The following is a 16,273-nucleotide window of genomic DNA, read 5'->3' on the forward strand; positions in this document are numbered from 1 at the left end:
TACTGAAAGCAAACGACAAATCACATAATAACCAAAACAGCATCTGAATAAAGTTAGTTTTGTACTGTTTTGGACTTACTTTACTGGCTATACACGTTCAAACAATCACAATTTCCAAGATATAACAATTTATTAATGTCCTTACATTATCAATTATATTCAATATTGGAGAATGTATATATTAATAAACAGACACAGATGTTCAACTATTTTAGCATTTTATTTAGCATAAATAAACCCGACAATTCTCGTGTAAAGACATGACTAAAGCATCTACGTAATCTTAAAATACATTTAAACCGAAAAAATACCGTTTCATTAAGCAAGAGTATATACAAAAAAATTAATATTAAACATATTAATGACTTCATCTAAAGCAATCTAAAATCTGAGACAAACTTCATGAAAAATGTCCAAGCACCAATTAATACATTTTGTAATAACGCATAATTGTGCATAACGTTGCATTTGATTTCAAACCGAAAGTGAACACACAACGATTTAAACGTGTTCCTGGCTATGGTTCACAAGAAAAAAACAGAATATCTGTACCGATTCAATATCCAATAATGTTTCTGTTAGCAATCGATCTAGGTCAAACTTATAAGGAGCTGTAGCACTAATAGACATTGTCCGCTGTATTAATATGTTGTTTTAGCATGTGTATGATATTATCTTTTAGTATGTGAAGTACCAAGTATTACATTAAATGCTGCCTTATAAGTACATGTGACATGTTACTATCCATGCATATTTTATTGATTATTAGAACATTGAGCTCAGTGTAGCAGAGGCACAAGAACAGCTAAATTTATTTAACAGTTTCCGTTGTTAAAAATAAAAATGATAAATGTTCTAACGGATAATAAATAAAAAAAAAAGCTGCACTTAAAACATATTACAAAATTGAACACTGATGTTACATATGTAGATAACTAACTCAAGAAAACTACATTGGCTCTTCACATAGTAAATTGATTGATTATGAAATGCAGTTTAAACAAGTGATTGCATCTAAAACAAAATGGCCACCATTCAGACATTTTGAATCCGATCTGAAAAACAAAATGATGTTCAATTTGAACAAAATCTGTTCATGCACAACCAAGATCTAGAATTTCAGATAAGCTTGATTTTGATGCATTTTCAACATTTAGATGGTCGGCATTAGGCCATCTTCAATTAGATTTCCATGTGCGATGATAAATTATGTATTTATAAAGTTTGAACATGATATGGTCATATATGGCTGTAGAGCAGCACCCGTTATCTCATCTGAAAAACAAAATAACATGCATCAAGATTCCACAATGTCCAATATATGTAAACAGTTTGAATGAGACCATTCAATACACAATCAAAGTCCGGTTCCAGAATGGCAGAAGTGCTTGATTTGGAAACATTCTGCCATCTTGGATCAGATCACGAAATGAATGGACATGTTTATGTATCCCAAGATGCATATGTGTGAAGTTTTAATCTCATCAGTCAAGTAATGTCTGAGATACAGCTGGATAAGCACACATGCACAGGCGCACAGTCAAAACAAAAGTCCCTGTTTTCGACCTTTGTCTAAATAAGGACTAAAAATGTACAATTGCTCTGGTTCATAAGAAAATTGCTCAACTGCAAACTGAATTCAAATTCGTGCTTGGTTTTCTATTCATCTTGTAATTATACTTCATTGAAAAAACACTGATGTGTTAAGAAAATACATGGGTGTTTGGCTTGCATTACGAAATCTATTGCACACTAATCCATCTGTACCCCATGATAAGAATTCAAAATACTTTAATTTAATACTTGCTCATAAATGACACTTAAATACAAAATATATTTTTGAGTTATAAATATCAAATTGTTAACAAATTGAAAATTAAATACTTGATTTAAATATCTGTATCTTTATAATACCCTATAAATAACCAGATTAATTTTTCAAAAAATAATAAACAAGAATAATAATCTCTATATATGCATTTGTTACTATAAACCCCTCAATACATATATTCTATGACTAAGTATTGTATTCATTAATACTTTTTTTAAAACATTAATGAGTCTGTATTGCTGTAACATCCCTCTTCAAGCATCACATAGAAAATGCAGACAAATCAACTGCATGTAACTAACCTTCAAAAATACATGTAGTATAAACCATTAACACCTTGATTTAAAAAAATACACAATTATCTCCATAGAGAATAAAGGGAATAAAAATATAGAAATTTATCATAGAAATATATATGAAAGAATAAGACAACATTCTTTTTCTTGCATATTCATTACTTCAAAAAACTTACTTAACCATATTTGGTAAAATTACTTAATATTAAATAGACTTTATTTTATAAATTGTCCAAACATCTGACTTGATATATCAAGCATTTCAGAATACAATGAATACAATATGCTTGCACACTGAAAAAAAATATATAAATTAATTCATATACCTTTTATTTAAAAAAAGGCGTACACATTTTGTGTCCTAAATATATTGCACACATTTGTCAAGTATTAAAAAAACAACTGCTACAGTATTCTTATAAACATAATACTGTGTATATTGCCATGAGCGCTTGCATAGCTCCTCGTACCAACACAACACTGATTTCTGAAACTAAAGTTTAAAACACTCCATAGAGAAATACCCGTTGATAGAATCACTTCACCATAATTAAAAATTAAAATATATATATGATGCTTATGATAAGATACTGAGACTTTCTGTGTTGGTTTGTTAAGTATGAAATAGAATCAATCTATACATCAATAAGTAATAAATAAGTTATAATGAGAAGTTCATGGCATATGCCAGTGAAATAATCTATAAAACCTACTTGAGTAATGTATTTCAATCATAAACTAAAAATGCATTACATGTTTACAACATTATACACAATACTCGCACAGTTGATTGTTGAATCATGAAATGTAAGTTCAAAATGAACTTATTTATTTCTGTGTTTTTGTCGTATCTCATTTATCATAGCAAATGAATGTAACAGATACTTAGTGTTGTCCAATTGAGAAGACTGCTCTCATCTTCAATTCAATACCATAATCTGGAAAGTAGTTATTCACATTCAGCACAATGCTTGTCCCATGCTTTCATCTGTGATACAATGAAATTATAGTTAATAACTATGCAATATATTGCCAGTGTATGAATTAGCAGTGTAAAAAAGAGCACAGGGCATATGTCAATTTATACTGTCAACAGATTATTGTGAATGAAAAACATTAATTTTGAGGGGAACAAACATAAAATATAGCATAACTATTACAGCCCTGCCCATTGAGAATCTAGATTAAATATGGATAGATACAAACTAATGGTGCACGATCTTTTCTTCGCATGGCAAAATAAAACTCTAAACATTTTGCAAGAACAATTCTAACCAAAACATAACAGAGATTGTATAAAAGTTCCCAAATAATACAGTAATATATATATAAACAAAATCTTGCTAGCCAGATTTAGTGGGAAAAGTATACTGACATGTACTCATAATGAAAACTACAATATAGTTTACTAAATTTATCTAATCTATATATTTATGCATATGTTATATGCACTGCATAAAAATGGTTCTGGTAGTTGAGGTCAAGCCCGCCTAACATAGTTAATATTAAACTGGTAGCATAACAATAAAATTTTGCTTAGAATTATGTTCATGTATATTATTTATTTCACCCAATGCACATACATATCAAATGAAAACAATATGCATTATAAAATGAAGTTATTGTCACAAAAATAAACGAATATGTAGATCAACACAAGATACCTTCAAATCAAATTTTAAAAATACTTTTTCCTCACCAAAATGGCAGAAACATTTGTCAAAATGGAGAAATAGGGCTACCCTCACAAAAATTTAACAGATCGCAAAGAAAATTTTTTTTATTAGGTGCCATCCTTAAATCTACCACATAAAATACATTACTAAGTAGAAGAGGGTCAGCAATGGGTATTTTCGTAAGCTGTAATCAATTGTTTTATTTTCTAATAATGTAATTTAGATAAATAAAAATCATAAATTTGTAGACATGGGCAAGGTGAAAAATGTAATCAGCTATTTTATTCGTCCGTAATTTGTACAACTATCTTATTTTTGTAAGCGTACAAAGCATTTTCCACATTAAATGTCACAAATTGTATGCAATTTCCAATTTTGATTCTTAAACACAAATTATCAAATATATTATATTTCCTGTGAAAACGTAAAATGCTTGTTTTATTTCCTGTAACCTGTACCAGCTATGCCCCCTTACCCCCCTTCGTAGAACTCTAGATTGCCCTCTTGTTTGTCCATGTGGCTACATTTCAATTATCAAAGCATGTCTTGCTGTTTATTTCCAGAAACAAATACATTTTACCAAAATGACAACAAATTGAAGAGACTTGAAGTTCATCATGAAATAAACACCCTAAATACAATGAAAGGTAAAACTAGAACATGCATAAACCTCAATGTACATTAAATTAGCTAAGAATTACAAATGGATTTGAATGGACACTTAGGGGACCATATCATGAACTAATTTTATTTATACCAGCTGATGAAATAAGAATTCTCTCATGCTATGTTAGCTTCGGTCAAAAATAAAATATGCAAATCAAAAAACAAATGATGAACATATTGCACTTTGAGTACTTACTTGGCACTTTGGGCTGCAATACCATGACTTTTTGCATCCTGAGCACAAGAAAGATGCCTCTTTCTTGCATAGAACGCAATAATGTGTACCACTGTCTTCTATCTCTGTGACGACCTCTTCCTTTTCACTTGACATGTCATCATCATCTAGGACAATAACATCTGATTTATTTGATATTGGGGCTGTTTCTTTCGGTCCCCCAGAATCCATATGCTGCATAGTCATTACCTTTGTTTGTGCTGAACTTGGTGCTGCATGTGCGCTTTCAGCAGAGACTGGTACCATTGTCATATTCCCTGCAGACTCTGAAACCATTTGACCATTTGCAGCAAGGATTGTAAAACTATTACCTTGAGTAACATTCTGACCTTGTTGAGGTTTCTGTATTGTAACTGACTGTCTTTCATGCTCTCGTTGGGCAATCAAATGAACCATGCGGGTATGATCTGGTCCGATTCTTCTTGTAATAGGGGAACCTTTTTCCTTGTGGAGAGATGGACTTTTTTGTGCAGGTTTTTCCACTGCTCCTCCAGTTGAAACAACCTGTTCATTGGCATGGTTTATTTGTTCAAGCTGCTGAGGAGATTGCTGCAATAAAGCATTTTTTTGTTCACTGGCTCTCCTATGTCGATAGTCCGCTGCATCCAATCGTTGCTGAACTTGTAATTGTTGTTGGCGTTGCTGCTGCTGTTGTTGTCGTTGTTGATGCTGCTGCTGCTGTAGCTGCTGCTGCTGTAGTTGATGCTGGTGATGTAGATGTTGTAACTGCTGTTGTTGTTGTTGTTGTTGCTGACTCTGCAATATTTTCTGCTCGTTATCTTTGAAGACACCATATATATTACCAAGAATTTTGTTAACCTAAAAATAAAAAGGTCAAAATGACACAGTCCCACAATTTGTGCATTTTTCGTGTATTTGTAATGAGTGAGATCGGTCAAAACCTGTCAGAGATACGGTCACAGAGCATCTCACCAGTAAGTCATTTTGAATATGTTCAATGTACATGCATTTTCAACATTGAAATGGTTGCTATTCGACTATATTAAATTGATTAAATGTATGTGCTTATGAATGATATATGATGTGCTATGTATGTGTAAAGTTTGAATGTAATCGGTCAATGAATGTCATAGATTATATGGTCAACAACATTTTTTGGAAAAAATGGCCACCAGTCAACCATTTTGAATACATGACATGCATCAAATGACATGCATCAAAGACTCAATATTTCCAGGAGACTTACCAAGTTTAAATAAAATATGTCCATGCACGATTGAGATACATTTCTGATTGGGAAGGAATGCTTTTGATGGTTTTCAGCACCAAAATGACTGCCATTGGGCCATCTCCAATTGAAACATGAAACAATTGCCTCTGCACATGTATGGAATGTGTGTTAAATTTAAGAGTTAAATGCAATTGGCTGGGTCACATTTGAATACAGGTTGGACGGATACATGGTAGTCTTCATTTTCTGACTATGTGACTATATAATGTTTTGTGTTCTTTCTTCACAGATTACAATTTTATTTCTATTTGTTTTTCATGTTGCAGTTATGGCTTCACATCGATGCTCAAGTATATCAATGTTGACACATTAAGCTGGACCACTGAAAGAGGCGTCAATGTCATAGTAAATGTACATGTTTAAGGCTCACCTCCAGTGGATGACGTTTTGGGATGTGCCCTTGTGGAATTTGTGGTCTTATTTCTCTAATCTGGAAAAGAAATATTTGAATGTATATAGATAATTATTTTTAGAAATAGGGAATTGTTAGTATTGTTGAACACTGATAGGGAATGTAACAAACCTGTTGGTTATGCTGTTGTTGGTGCTTCTGCTGCATGTTCATTGGATGTCCTTGAGTTCTAATCATTTGAGCCACTGTAGTACCAGGAAGATTTGGGTATGGAAGTGGATTGATAGGTCCACCAACTGTGGATGGTATATGTCCTCTATACATGTGGGATTGTCTTTGCTGCATCTGTGCATGAGACATTTGATTCAAGTGAACTTGATGGGAGACAGGATGTCCTACATCAGATGTGGGCACCACTGGTTGTTGCATCTGGCCAGATGCTGTCAAAACAGGAGCTGGCATTTTTTGCTGCATCAATGATTGGTGAATCTGCATGTTATTTCTGATCTGGCCAGTCATTCCCGGAGCATTATGAAAAGGAGTTCCATGTTGTAGTTCCATTGATAATGGTACATTACCATGTAATGTGGTTGGCATACTAGGCAGGATGGCAGCCAGCTCAGGTCGAATCTGTGTTCCTGTTGCATTTGCTCTTGACAGAATAAGCTGCTGCTGCTGCTGTTGCTGTTGTTGTTGTTGTTGTAGTTGTAGTTGTTGTCGTTGCTGCTGCTGCTGTTGCTGTTGTTGTTGTTGTTGTTGTTGTTGTTGTTGTTGTTGACGTTGCTGTTGATTGTAATGTTGTTGAAGTTGCTGCTGCTGATGTAGATGTTGATTATGCTGCTGTTGTTGCTGCTGTTGACGATGATACTGGAACTGTGGTTGCCCAGAAACTGCTTGCACCTGCTGGTGATGCTGGTGTTGAATCTGCTGACTTCCAGCTCCTTGTCTTCTTTGTAAATATTCCTGATGCATTATGATCTGCTCTTTGGATGATAGGTGAGTGAGGGCATGCGCTGGCACAAGCCCTTCCAGCTGTGAATCATTCTTGTTGCTTTGCATGACAGTCATTGGAAATGCTTGTTTCTGCTGAGCTATCATGCGAGAATCACTAACTACCTGTTGTGCTGTAGATAATCCCAAAGCTCCCCTTTTACTCTGACATTGTTTTTGAATATTGTAATTATTTACCACATTGGCTCTCTCAATATCTTGACTTCTTAATGAGTCAAAATGTTCATCAAACTGCTTTCGCTCTGTTTCAGTCATTCTATAACCCAGTGCATTCTCCTTCGCTTCTCTGCAGCTATGTTTTATAGACACGTCATGCATATTATTTCCATCTCCATGAATGCTTGTATGAGCATGTTGATTTTGTAGCACTGCTTGTGTGTGATTCAAGTTACTTGCTTGGGGCATCTTATTTCCCATTCGTTTCAACTGCTGTTGTTCGAATTTCTGTAAAAGTTCCCTATCAAGACGTATCTTTTCCCTTGCATATTGCATTTTTCTCAAAAGTTCTGCTTTGTCTTTTTGTTTCTGAATCAAATCTTCTCTCTCTTTTTCCTTCAAACTTCCAATGGCAGCAAGTCTCTCAAGTTCTCTTTTATGATGGAGGAATTCTTGCTCTATAATGTACTCTCTTGCTTGAATGTCATGTAGATTGACAACTTTCTCCCTTAAGTTTGGATCATTCATTTTGTGGGTATCTATTAGAATTTCCTGTATTGGAGCTTGCATCAATGATCCATTTGCGTGTGCTTCCACTATGGATTTGTGTCGCTGTGTCAATATAACATTATTTTCCTGTCTTTTTACATTGTTTGTTTGTTGTTGGCTTTGCAAAGTAGGAGGATTATGTTCCTTTCGACCATCTAGATAGTGTGAAAGTGGTCTACTTGGCATTGTGTTCATTGATGCTGATTTGTGGATATCAACTCCTTTACTGTGGATTGAGGCACTTACATCAGATTGAGAAGGTAGAGCTGACCACTTTCTTTGTGGCTCATCATCTGTTTTGTTTTCATGCTGTCGCTTTGGAGAAATTTGCATTAATCCACTATTTCCGTGGTTTGTTCTCATTTCTGGCATTATTTCTGTTACAGATTGAGGTTTTTGATTCTGGTGTTCTGGTCTCATATTGGGATCCCTGAAAGAACTCTCAATTGTAGATTGTGACATTCGCTCCAAATTTGTCATTACACCAGGATTGCCTCGTTTCTCTACTTTTTTCCTTTGATTCTGTACTACCCAGTCTGCATGGGCAGATGATATCATGTTGCATTCCTGTGATCCTTGCTGTGAACAATGTTCAGTTTGTATATTTTGATTTGCTGGTTGCAGCTGTATCTGGGTCATAGTTGTATTGTGTGTTACAATCTGTCCTGTGCAATTTTGTACTGGTTCTTGATTTTGTGATGTAGTTGGTTCTTTTGGTACTTGGTGTAAATGTTGCTGTACATTGGAATGATCTGGGTGTCTTTTCCCATGGCAAGGACAATTATCATCTATTTTCATCATATAAGAACAAGAGACATTTTTCTCAGCTGGTGGTCTGAATGCACTCTGTTCACCAGACCCAAGAGCACGAGCTGGAATAAGAGATTCTCCTTTATGCGTAATGAGAGTTGGTCTGAACCTTTTTGGCAAACATGACTGGTTTCCATAATGAAGATGAGTTGTCTGAACTTCTTTATAGCCCATGACCGGTGTTACAGCATCTTGCTGGTCAATTTGCATGGCTGGATATTTTGATTCCACTGCCTGATTTGTCCCTGCACACATCAAAGGATAGGCTGTTGCTCTCACTGTGACATTTGCACTGCCATCAACTATATCTTGTGCAGCACCAGCGACTGTATTTTCTGACTGCGTCTTTTCATTTATTGCTTCACCTCCAGTACCAACAACACACATTTCTGCAGGTTTAGTTTCAAGCTGTGAACATATAAGAGTTTCAGGTGCAGTCTGCTTCTTTAGGGGATGGACTTTCAAAATTGGTGTATTTCCTTGGTAGAACCCTGTATCAGAAAGAAAAAAAACACATCAGATAATACAAGGCAATATTTGATTTACTATCAACACATGATGTAATGGAAAATGAAGACTACCACTATTTCTGCAAATCAGAGACACAATTTTGTCCCATGGTGCTCTGGACAAACCAATTATCAATTCAAAATTAAATCTGCCATAATAAATGTATACCGGACTTGTGTTTAGTGTTATATTTGAAACCTATACAAAGGTACACTAATAAAATGATTTAAAAAAAAAAAACATTTAAATTCTGAGGAGCAACAGAAGTTGGAAACAATGTATCCAGACCATGACCCCTGAAAGGGATTGTAGTATTGCTTGCAACACTTATATATTTATTCACAGTGTTAATGTTCATGCTTGCTGATAATTATACACAACAGCAAGACCATACACTCACCATGGCTTAAAAGGTCTACTTCAATTTACAAGCAATGCCATTTCAATAGTGGACAGTGGTCAGTGGCTGTTTGCATGTGGCTTGAGAATCAACTTCAATTTTGTGGTCACTATATATGTGTAAGCTAAATTCTTCACAAACTGAGACACTAATAGCTGTTCTTGCCTAATTCTTGTGCTTTTAAAACTCATCGTTTTTACAATAGTAAATTACTTTTTCCTTAGAAACTAATATTTATTTTTGTGACATAAATACCTGTGTTCTTGTTTTGTTGAGCCAAATATATATTCTTATCAACAGATACTTCTTGAACGACCTTGGGAACATCCTGGTTCAATTTCTTGGTACTTTCATCACATGACTGTGCCTCAACTGCAACAGTGTTCACACCTTGTGTGCTTTCATTTGTCTCTTCACTCAGTCGGGATTGCTTTGCGACAGCTGGCTTTACAGGTATTAAAGGATCTTTCTTTAATGGCGGAGGGCCTTTAGGAATACTTTTAATCTTCAATTCAACTGCAGCATGCTCATCATCAATGCAGTTGGAGTTCATTTGCATATTATTGTCTGGTGTAATGACTTCTGACAATATAGATGTAGATTTAAAACTTAGATCTAAAGGCTGTTCAAACTCTGGAGAAGGATGTAGTTCTTGATCTTGAGAATCATCTTCTTTAGGTTCTACAGATTCTTTCATAATATCTTTTCTTGGTTTTGATTTTTTTGAAGTTGTGGATCTATTCTTCTCAGTTGCAATTACTTTTTTTTTGAATATCTTTTTCAATGGATCACTTGAACTCTCCTCTGAAACTAATCATAAATGAATCAAATTCATTGGGCAATAGTTAACACAGCATTATTCATAAATATAATAATTTTACAAATAAAACAAAATATATATTTATACATTAGACATAAAATAAATAGCTTACCATTAACACATTCATATTCATCTCCCGGGTCATCAACATTATTTGCATCAAAATCTTTGGATTCAGGGCTAGTTATGCTAGAAGACACTTCTTTTATTTCTGCTTCTTTGTTAGTGAAGGTCTTTTTATTTTTTTCATTCAGATGTTTTTCCATCAACCAATTATGCCGTGGCAAGTCCTGGGCTAATCGCACATTGGTAGAACAGTCCACTGGAGTAACACAGGATGTTTTCTGCTTCTTGTTCCCTGCTGAATTTCCTTCTGTTGCTGAAGAAGAAAATACAAAATAATAATGAGTGATAGATATGCTAGTTGACAACAAGATATTACATACAGAACACAGGACTATGGACATGAAGTTTGCTACTAGACAACTACAGGAGAATTGTCAGGAACCGAATACCTACTTTTACTCCACCTTTGTCGATCTGACTATTAGTTGAGAGGGTCTTTGGAAAATTATGGAGAAGTATGGATGCTCCAGAAAGTTCATCACCAGCATACGGCAACTACACGATTGCATGCTGGCAAGAGTCCAGGAATGACCTCTAATCCATTCTCCGCTTCCAACAGAGTAAAACAAGGCTGCGTCCTTGCTCCTACCTTGTTCAGCCACATGTTCTGCCTTAAGGGACGCTGACGTGGGAATCGGCATAAAGTACCAAACTGAAGGTTCAGTGTTCAAAAACCAAGGTTTCAACTGACACCATCATAGACTTCCTAATTGAGCCATCAACGCTGCTACTGAGGCTGATATGCAACACAGCATTGACCTGTTCCCTGATGTTAGCACTAAAACAATGAGATAATGCATCAGCCAGCTTCAGGAAAGCCCTATGTTGAACCCAACATCACTATCAACAGGCAATGACTGAGCACAGTGGACAAGTTCACATACCTTGGTAGCACACTTTCTAGAAATATGGTCATTGATGACGAAGTCAACACCAGATTTGCTAAAGCGAGTATCACAGACTACACACATCAGATGAGCGTCTCCCAAAGACTTTTTGGCAAGCTACAACAAGGAAAAATGCGTTTCAGGGACATGCTAAAAGCCACAATGAAGACTTTTAAAATCAGTCACGACACATGGGAGAAGTTGGCCCAAGACAGAGGAGTATGGCAATCAGCTGTTCACAAGGGAGTTAATGTATGCGAGGCCAACAGGATTACTGCTGCTGAAGACCACAAGCAGACCAGTGAGAACAGGACCAAGAACCCTGTAGCAGCTGCTACCATTCCCTGTTTGCACTGCCAGAGAATCTTTAGGGCGCAGACTGGCCTGACCAGCCACCTGGTTTGTGATTTGTCCCACTACTGGTTGATTTCTGGGAGTAAGTGTCAGATGCCCTTGCTTCCATGATGACATTTGGACAGAGCAATGAACAACATCATTGGTCATGTCTATTGACCTCTGGTCGCCTGATTTTTTGGTACTTGATGCAGGCAAGCAGTGGCTGAACTACCAAATGAATTACCCCTGGCTCCACTGGGAGTCTGAAAGAAACTGGAGCTGTCTCTGGAGTTAAAGGCAGATGTATATTTTTATGTTAAGCTGTAGGATGTATATCATGTAATTGTGGAACAATAATTGTACATTGACAGGCAGGCTAACATCAGCATTGACAAAATACTTACTTCCTTTCTTCAATCTGCCCCTTTTGCCTTTCCTTGTTTTTTTCAAAGAATCAGGCACACTTTCCCCATCTGCACCTGTACTCTCAGTAGAAGACTCTTGTGACGTGGTGTCATCGTATGCTTTGTTTCCTGTATTCCCTTTCTCTTCTGTTATTATCCTTCCTGCTCTTCTTGACAGTCTGGGAGATTGTTTGACATTTTCTTTTTGGTGGCTATGTTCCAAATCATGCATTTTCCCTACTGTATGATTCACATCAGTTTCATCTAGAAGTTGGTCAAAATCACTACCATGTTTCCCATGAAGATCCTTGGTCAACTGATCTATTATATTGGACAAAAACCTTTCTCCCTTGCCCAAGTTCGCTCCAGCAGTCTCTTCTGTTTTGTGATCATTGTATTCCAGGGTAGACATTGTACCATGCTCTGTTCCATGCTGCTTATTCTCTTTACCATTGATTTCAGGCAGGAGTTTGTCTGTCTTCTTAATGATCGGTATTTGTTTATGTGTGGTAGCTGCAACCACTCCATCCAACAAGCGATCCACTGTGTGCGTAACATCTTCTCCACAATGTTTGCTTTCTTGCCAACCTTTCCCCGACACATGATTTTCATCTTTATCTGTCCCAGTGACATTTAAATGCAGATGTCCATTATCAGGCTGTAACTCATTTGTGTTTCTCCCGCTAACTAAGGATAGCTGGCTTGTCTGTTGGTATACAATAGAATCAGAAACGTCATTAACACTATCAGCATGGGGCACAGATGACAGCATGCTCATGTCTAATTGAGGGGGAGATATTTGTGCAGACTGTGGTGATAAGTTAAACAACGAGCACTGAACTAGAACAGGTGGATTTAAGTTGCCATTGTTTTTTGGTGCTATAGGTTTGGGCAAGATTGGCATGTTTCTTCTCAGCTTTGTTGCTTTAATTCTATTTTGATTACCATCTATTATTGGAAATGAGTCTGTGCCACAATACGTTATTGGAACAACAGTTGTAAAATTAAGTGAAGGTAGCATTGGTGGTGATGAAATTGCAAGTGTTTGTACTTGAGAATCAAAATGTTCATGCTGTGTGGTAGAATTCTGAGTTGTCTGTACTTGATTTGTGAAGCATTCATTGAAGTGAAAATTATTACTAACAACATTTTCATAATTTTTTTCTTGACCCTCAGTAGCACCATCATTCATTTCTAATACATCTTCTTTCTGAGATAACTTAGCAGCAGTTGTAATCTGTTCATTACGATCTACCCTCTCTAAGTTGGCAGTAATTTCATTCTTTACTTCACATGCCTTTTCTCTATGTACAGTGTTTCTCATTCCGTTATCACTTTCTTCTACAAAACTATCAGGTTTTTCAACAGATTGGCATGATTTGGTGTCAGTTGTCAAAGCTTCATCGTCATTTATCACCAACTCCAAAAGTTCTTCAACAGCTCTATCATGCTCCGCAAGTTGTATAACATCACATTCAGGTTGATGTGTTGATACATGAGCTGTTTTTATTTCAGCATGGTTGTTGTTGCTGGTAGTTATTGTATCCAGAGGAATTGATACAACCAACTTAACATTGTCTGTGTTATTATTGTTCTTCGGGGATCCATTTGAAATATCTTCAGATGTTTGTTTACATAATAATGAAGATACACCATTTTCAGATTCATTTTTGTTAACATTGCATAATTCTGTATTTTCAGCAGCTAGTTCTGTTTCATGTGACCCAGTAACTATTTTAATGATATCTGTGGAATTTTCTTCTATGGTTACAACTTTCCTCCAATTCTTATGTGTAAAGTGTCCACTGCTGGCAGTGTTTAATGGTTTAGTTGCCGTTTTCATAATATCATTGCAAGGAAGTGAAGGTTTATCTTGGTTTATTCGTTTGCTGTCTACACTTCTAAGGTTGTTGTTATTGCCGTTGAAGTTTATATTTTTAATTGGAATTAGCTTTGGCATTTCATTCATAAGAATTGTACTGTCATCTAAATTGCATTCTTGCTTATTGTCAAAATATAATTTGGGTGGCTCATAACAAATTTCAGTTGTATTCGCCTCGTCAGAATAATTAGCAAGGTTCATGTGTGATTCAAGTTTAGTTAGGGAACTACATTCAGCCTTTTCATCATCTCCAATGCCTTCATCACTCACATCTGTGTCGCTAGCAAGAAACCTGTCAGGCATTATAGGAGGTACATTTTCAAGTGTCTGTATCAACACATCTCCTTTTAAAGGTGTATTGTTCTTTGATTCAGAAATATTTCCACTGTGCACTTTTTTACCAGATCTATCCTGGTTAGTTTGGTGGTTACAATTACCATTCTCCTCATCATTACATTTTTTTTTTGTATTGTCAATATTATCAAGACTCATGTTATCATTGGACTCCTTCTGAGTCATTGATGTTGATTGCTTTCGTTGATGAAACAGAATCAAAGGAATTTCCTGTTCTATTCGATGAGTGTCCTTGGTAGCAGAACAATTTTCAACAACTACTGGTGTTGCTGTTTCTTTTATTTGAGACTTTGGAACTGCAACATTGCTACTGTTCATATTCTTTATTTCAATAGTAAGACTATGTCCCTTTCTATAAGGTTGTGTTGCTGATCGAGCTGAAGCAAGAACTGTTTTCACAGAATTACTGTTATTTTCACACTTTTTGATGTTCTGCTTTGCTTGACTAAGCTCCTTCTGTTTTTCTAAATACACAAGTAATGGGTCTTCCCTACAGCTTTGGTCCCTAGAGCTTTTGATAAAGTCAGTTTGGCCACAAGCATGATTCTTGTTTTCATCTTTCTTGCTTATTACCAATGAGTTTGGCTTTTTGATGTATGGTATTTTATACTTTTCTAGAAACTTTTCATTCCATCCAGGCATCTTGGATGAAGAATTAACTTTGTGCTGAAAAGAACTATGAAATCTCATTTGCTGTAAATTGTTCTGCCCTACTTGGAATGGGTCTTTTTCTCCTTTATCTCTCTCTGGCATTGACACACTTCTCTTGAACTTGATGTTATGCTGTGAGAAATTATGTGGTAACCTTTCCAATGAAACAGGCTTTTCCATTTTAGATTCTTTAGGCAATTCTGACTTGTTTTTTTGTCCACATTCATCCTCAACCTTTGCAGCAGTAGGCTTTGCTAGTGTTAACTTGCCTTGCATTCCACCTTTTTTCACAGAATTTTTTCTAGATGCCAAATGACTGTACATTGCAATACTTCGTGGAGATAATGTCTGTTTCAGAAACTTTGATGACTTTCTTATGGCACCTTCCCTTGATAAAGACCTTCTAATGTGGCCTTTCAAAGAATAATTATCTATATTTCTTTTCACTGCACTCTTTCCTTCATTTCCTCTTGTATTGTCTGAAGCATAGCAATCACTATCATTAGCTGTATCTATGCAGCTTAGCTTACGGGCGAGACTAAGGGAAGTAACTTTGGTATGTTCCTTTCTTCTTTCTGCATCATTACATGTTTCATTATCCATTTGATGGGAACTTTGTTTTCCTATACTCTGATCTGTGATGTTCCTATGATCTGATGATTCAAAGTCTATTTCTGTGTCTGAAGAGTCAGCCTATAAATTAGAAGTAAAATAAATCCATTACTCACTTGAGTTAAATGCTGATATTATGCATCTGACAAAAACAATAAAATTAACTCAGTTGACATACAAATTGTTTAAAGGTTTTACAGATGATTTGTCTTTTTCTTTGAAATTGTGCATCATGTTCACGTCACATTCAAAAACTTCCCTTTGTTTACCTCAGATGCTGCAGCAACATCAGTGATAAAAATACTACACACCAGTCGATACAATCACCATACAGACTTCATGCATACCCATTGGTGTTCTCTTAATAAATTCATATCAACATATTGTCAAACATAATGCTGAGAGCTGCCCATATGTTCCATATATCCTTAGCAATTCAATGACAGCATAACATCAA

At 35.7% G+C, this 16,273-nt stretch overlaps 1 protein-coding gene across 1 annotated transcript in view; it reads right to left on the reverse strand.

Moving 5' to 3' along the window:
* Positions 1 to 201: 201 nt before the first annotated feature.
* The window catches only part of LOC100370165 (uncharacterized), a 94,753-nt gene continuing 78,681 nt past the window's right edge, over positions 202 to 16,273 (reverse strand). The window contains exons 5-12 of the mRNA XM_085491668.1: positions 13,462 to 15,897; positions 12,318 to 13,023; positions 10,677 to 10,943; positions 10,000 to 10,554; positions 6,480 to 9,325; positions 6,327 to 6,386; positions 4,666 to 5,523; positions 202 to 3,115 (exon numbers count right to left, since the gene is read on the reverse strand). Coding sequence (XP_085347794.1) covers positions 3,077 to 3,115; positions 4,666 to 5,523; positions 6,327 to 6,386; positions 6,480 to 9,325; positions 10,000 to 10,554; positions 10,677 to 10,943; positions 12,318 to 13,023; positions 13,462 to 15,897 — 7,767 coding nt within the window. The 3' untranslated portion in view covers positions 202 to 3,076. The remainder of the gene's footprint in view (positions 3,116 to 4,665; positions 5,524 to 6,326; positions 6,387 to 6,479; positions 9,326 to 9,999; positions 10,555 to 10,676; positions 10,944 to 12,317; positions 13,024 to 13,461; positions 15,898 to 16,273) is intronic.

The sequence above is a fragment of the Saccoglossus kowalevskii genome, chromosome 16, assembly GCF_978046115.1.
Source record: "Saccoglossus kowalevskii chromosome 16, keSacKowa6.1, whole genome shotgun sequence".
NCBI classification, from domain to species: domain Eukaryota; kingdom Metazoa; phylum Hemichordata; class Enteropneusta; family Harrimaniidae; genus Saccoglossus; species Saccoglossus kowalevskii.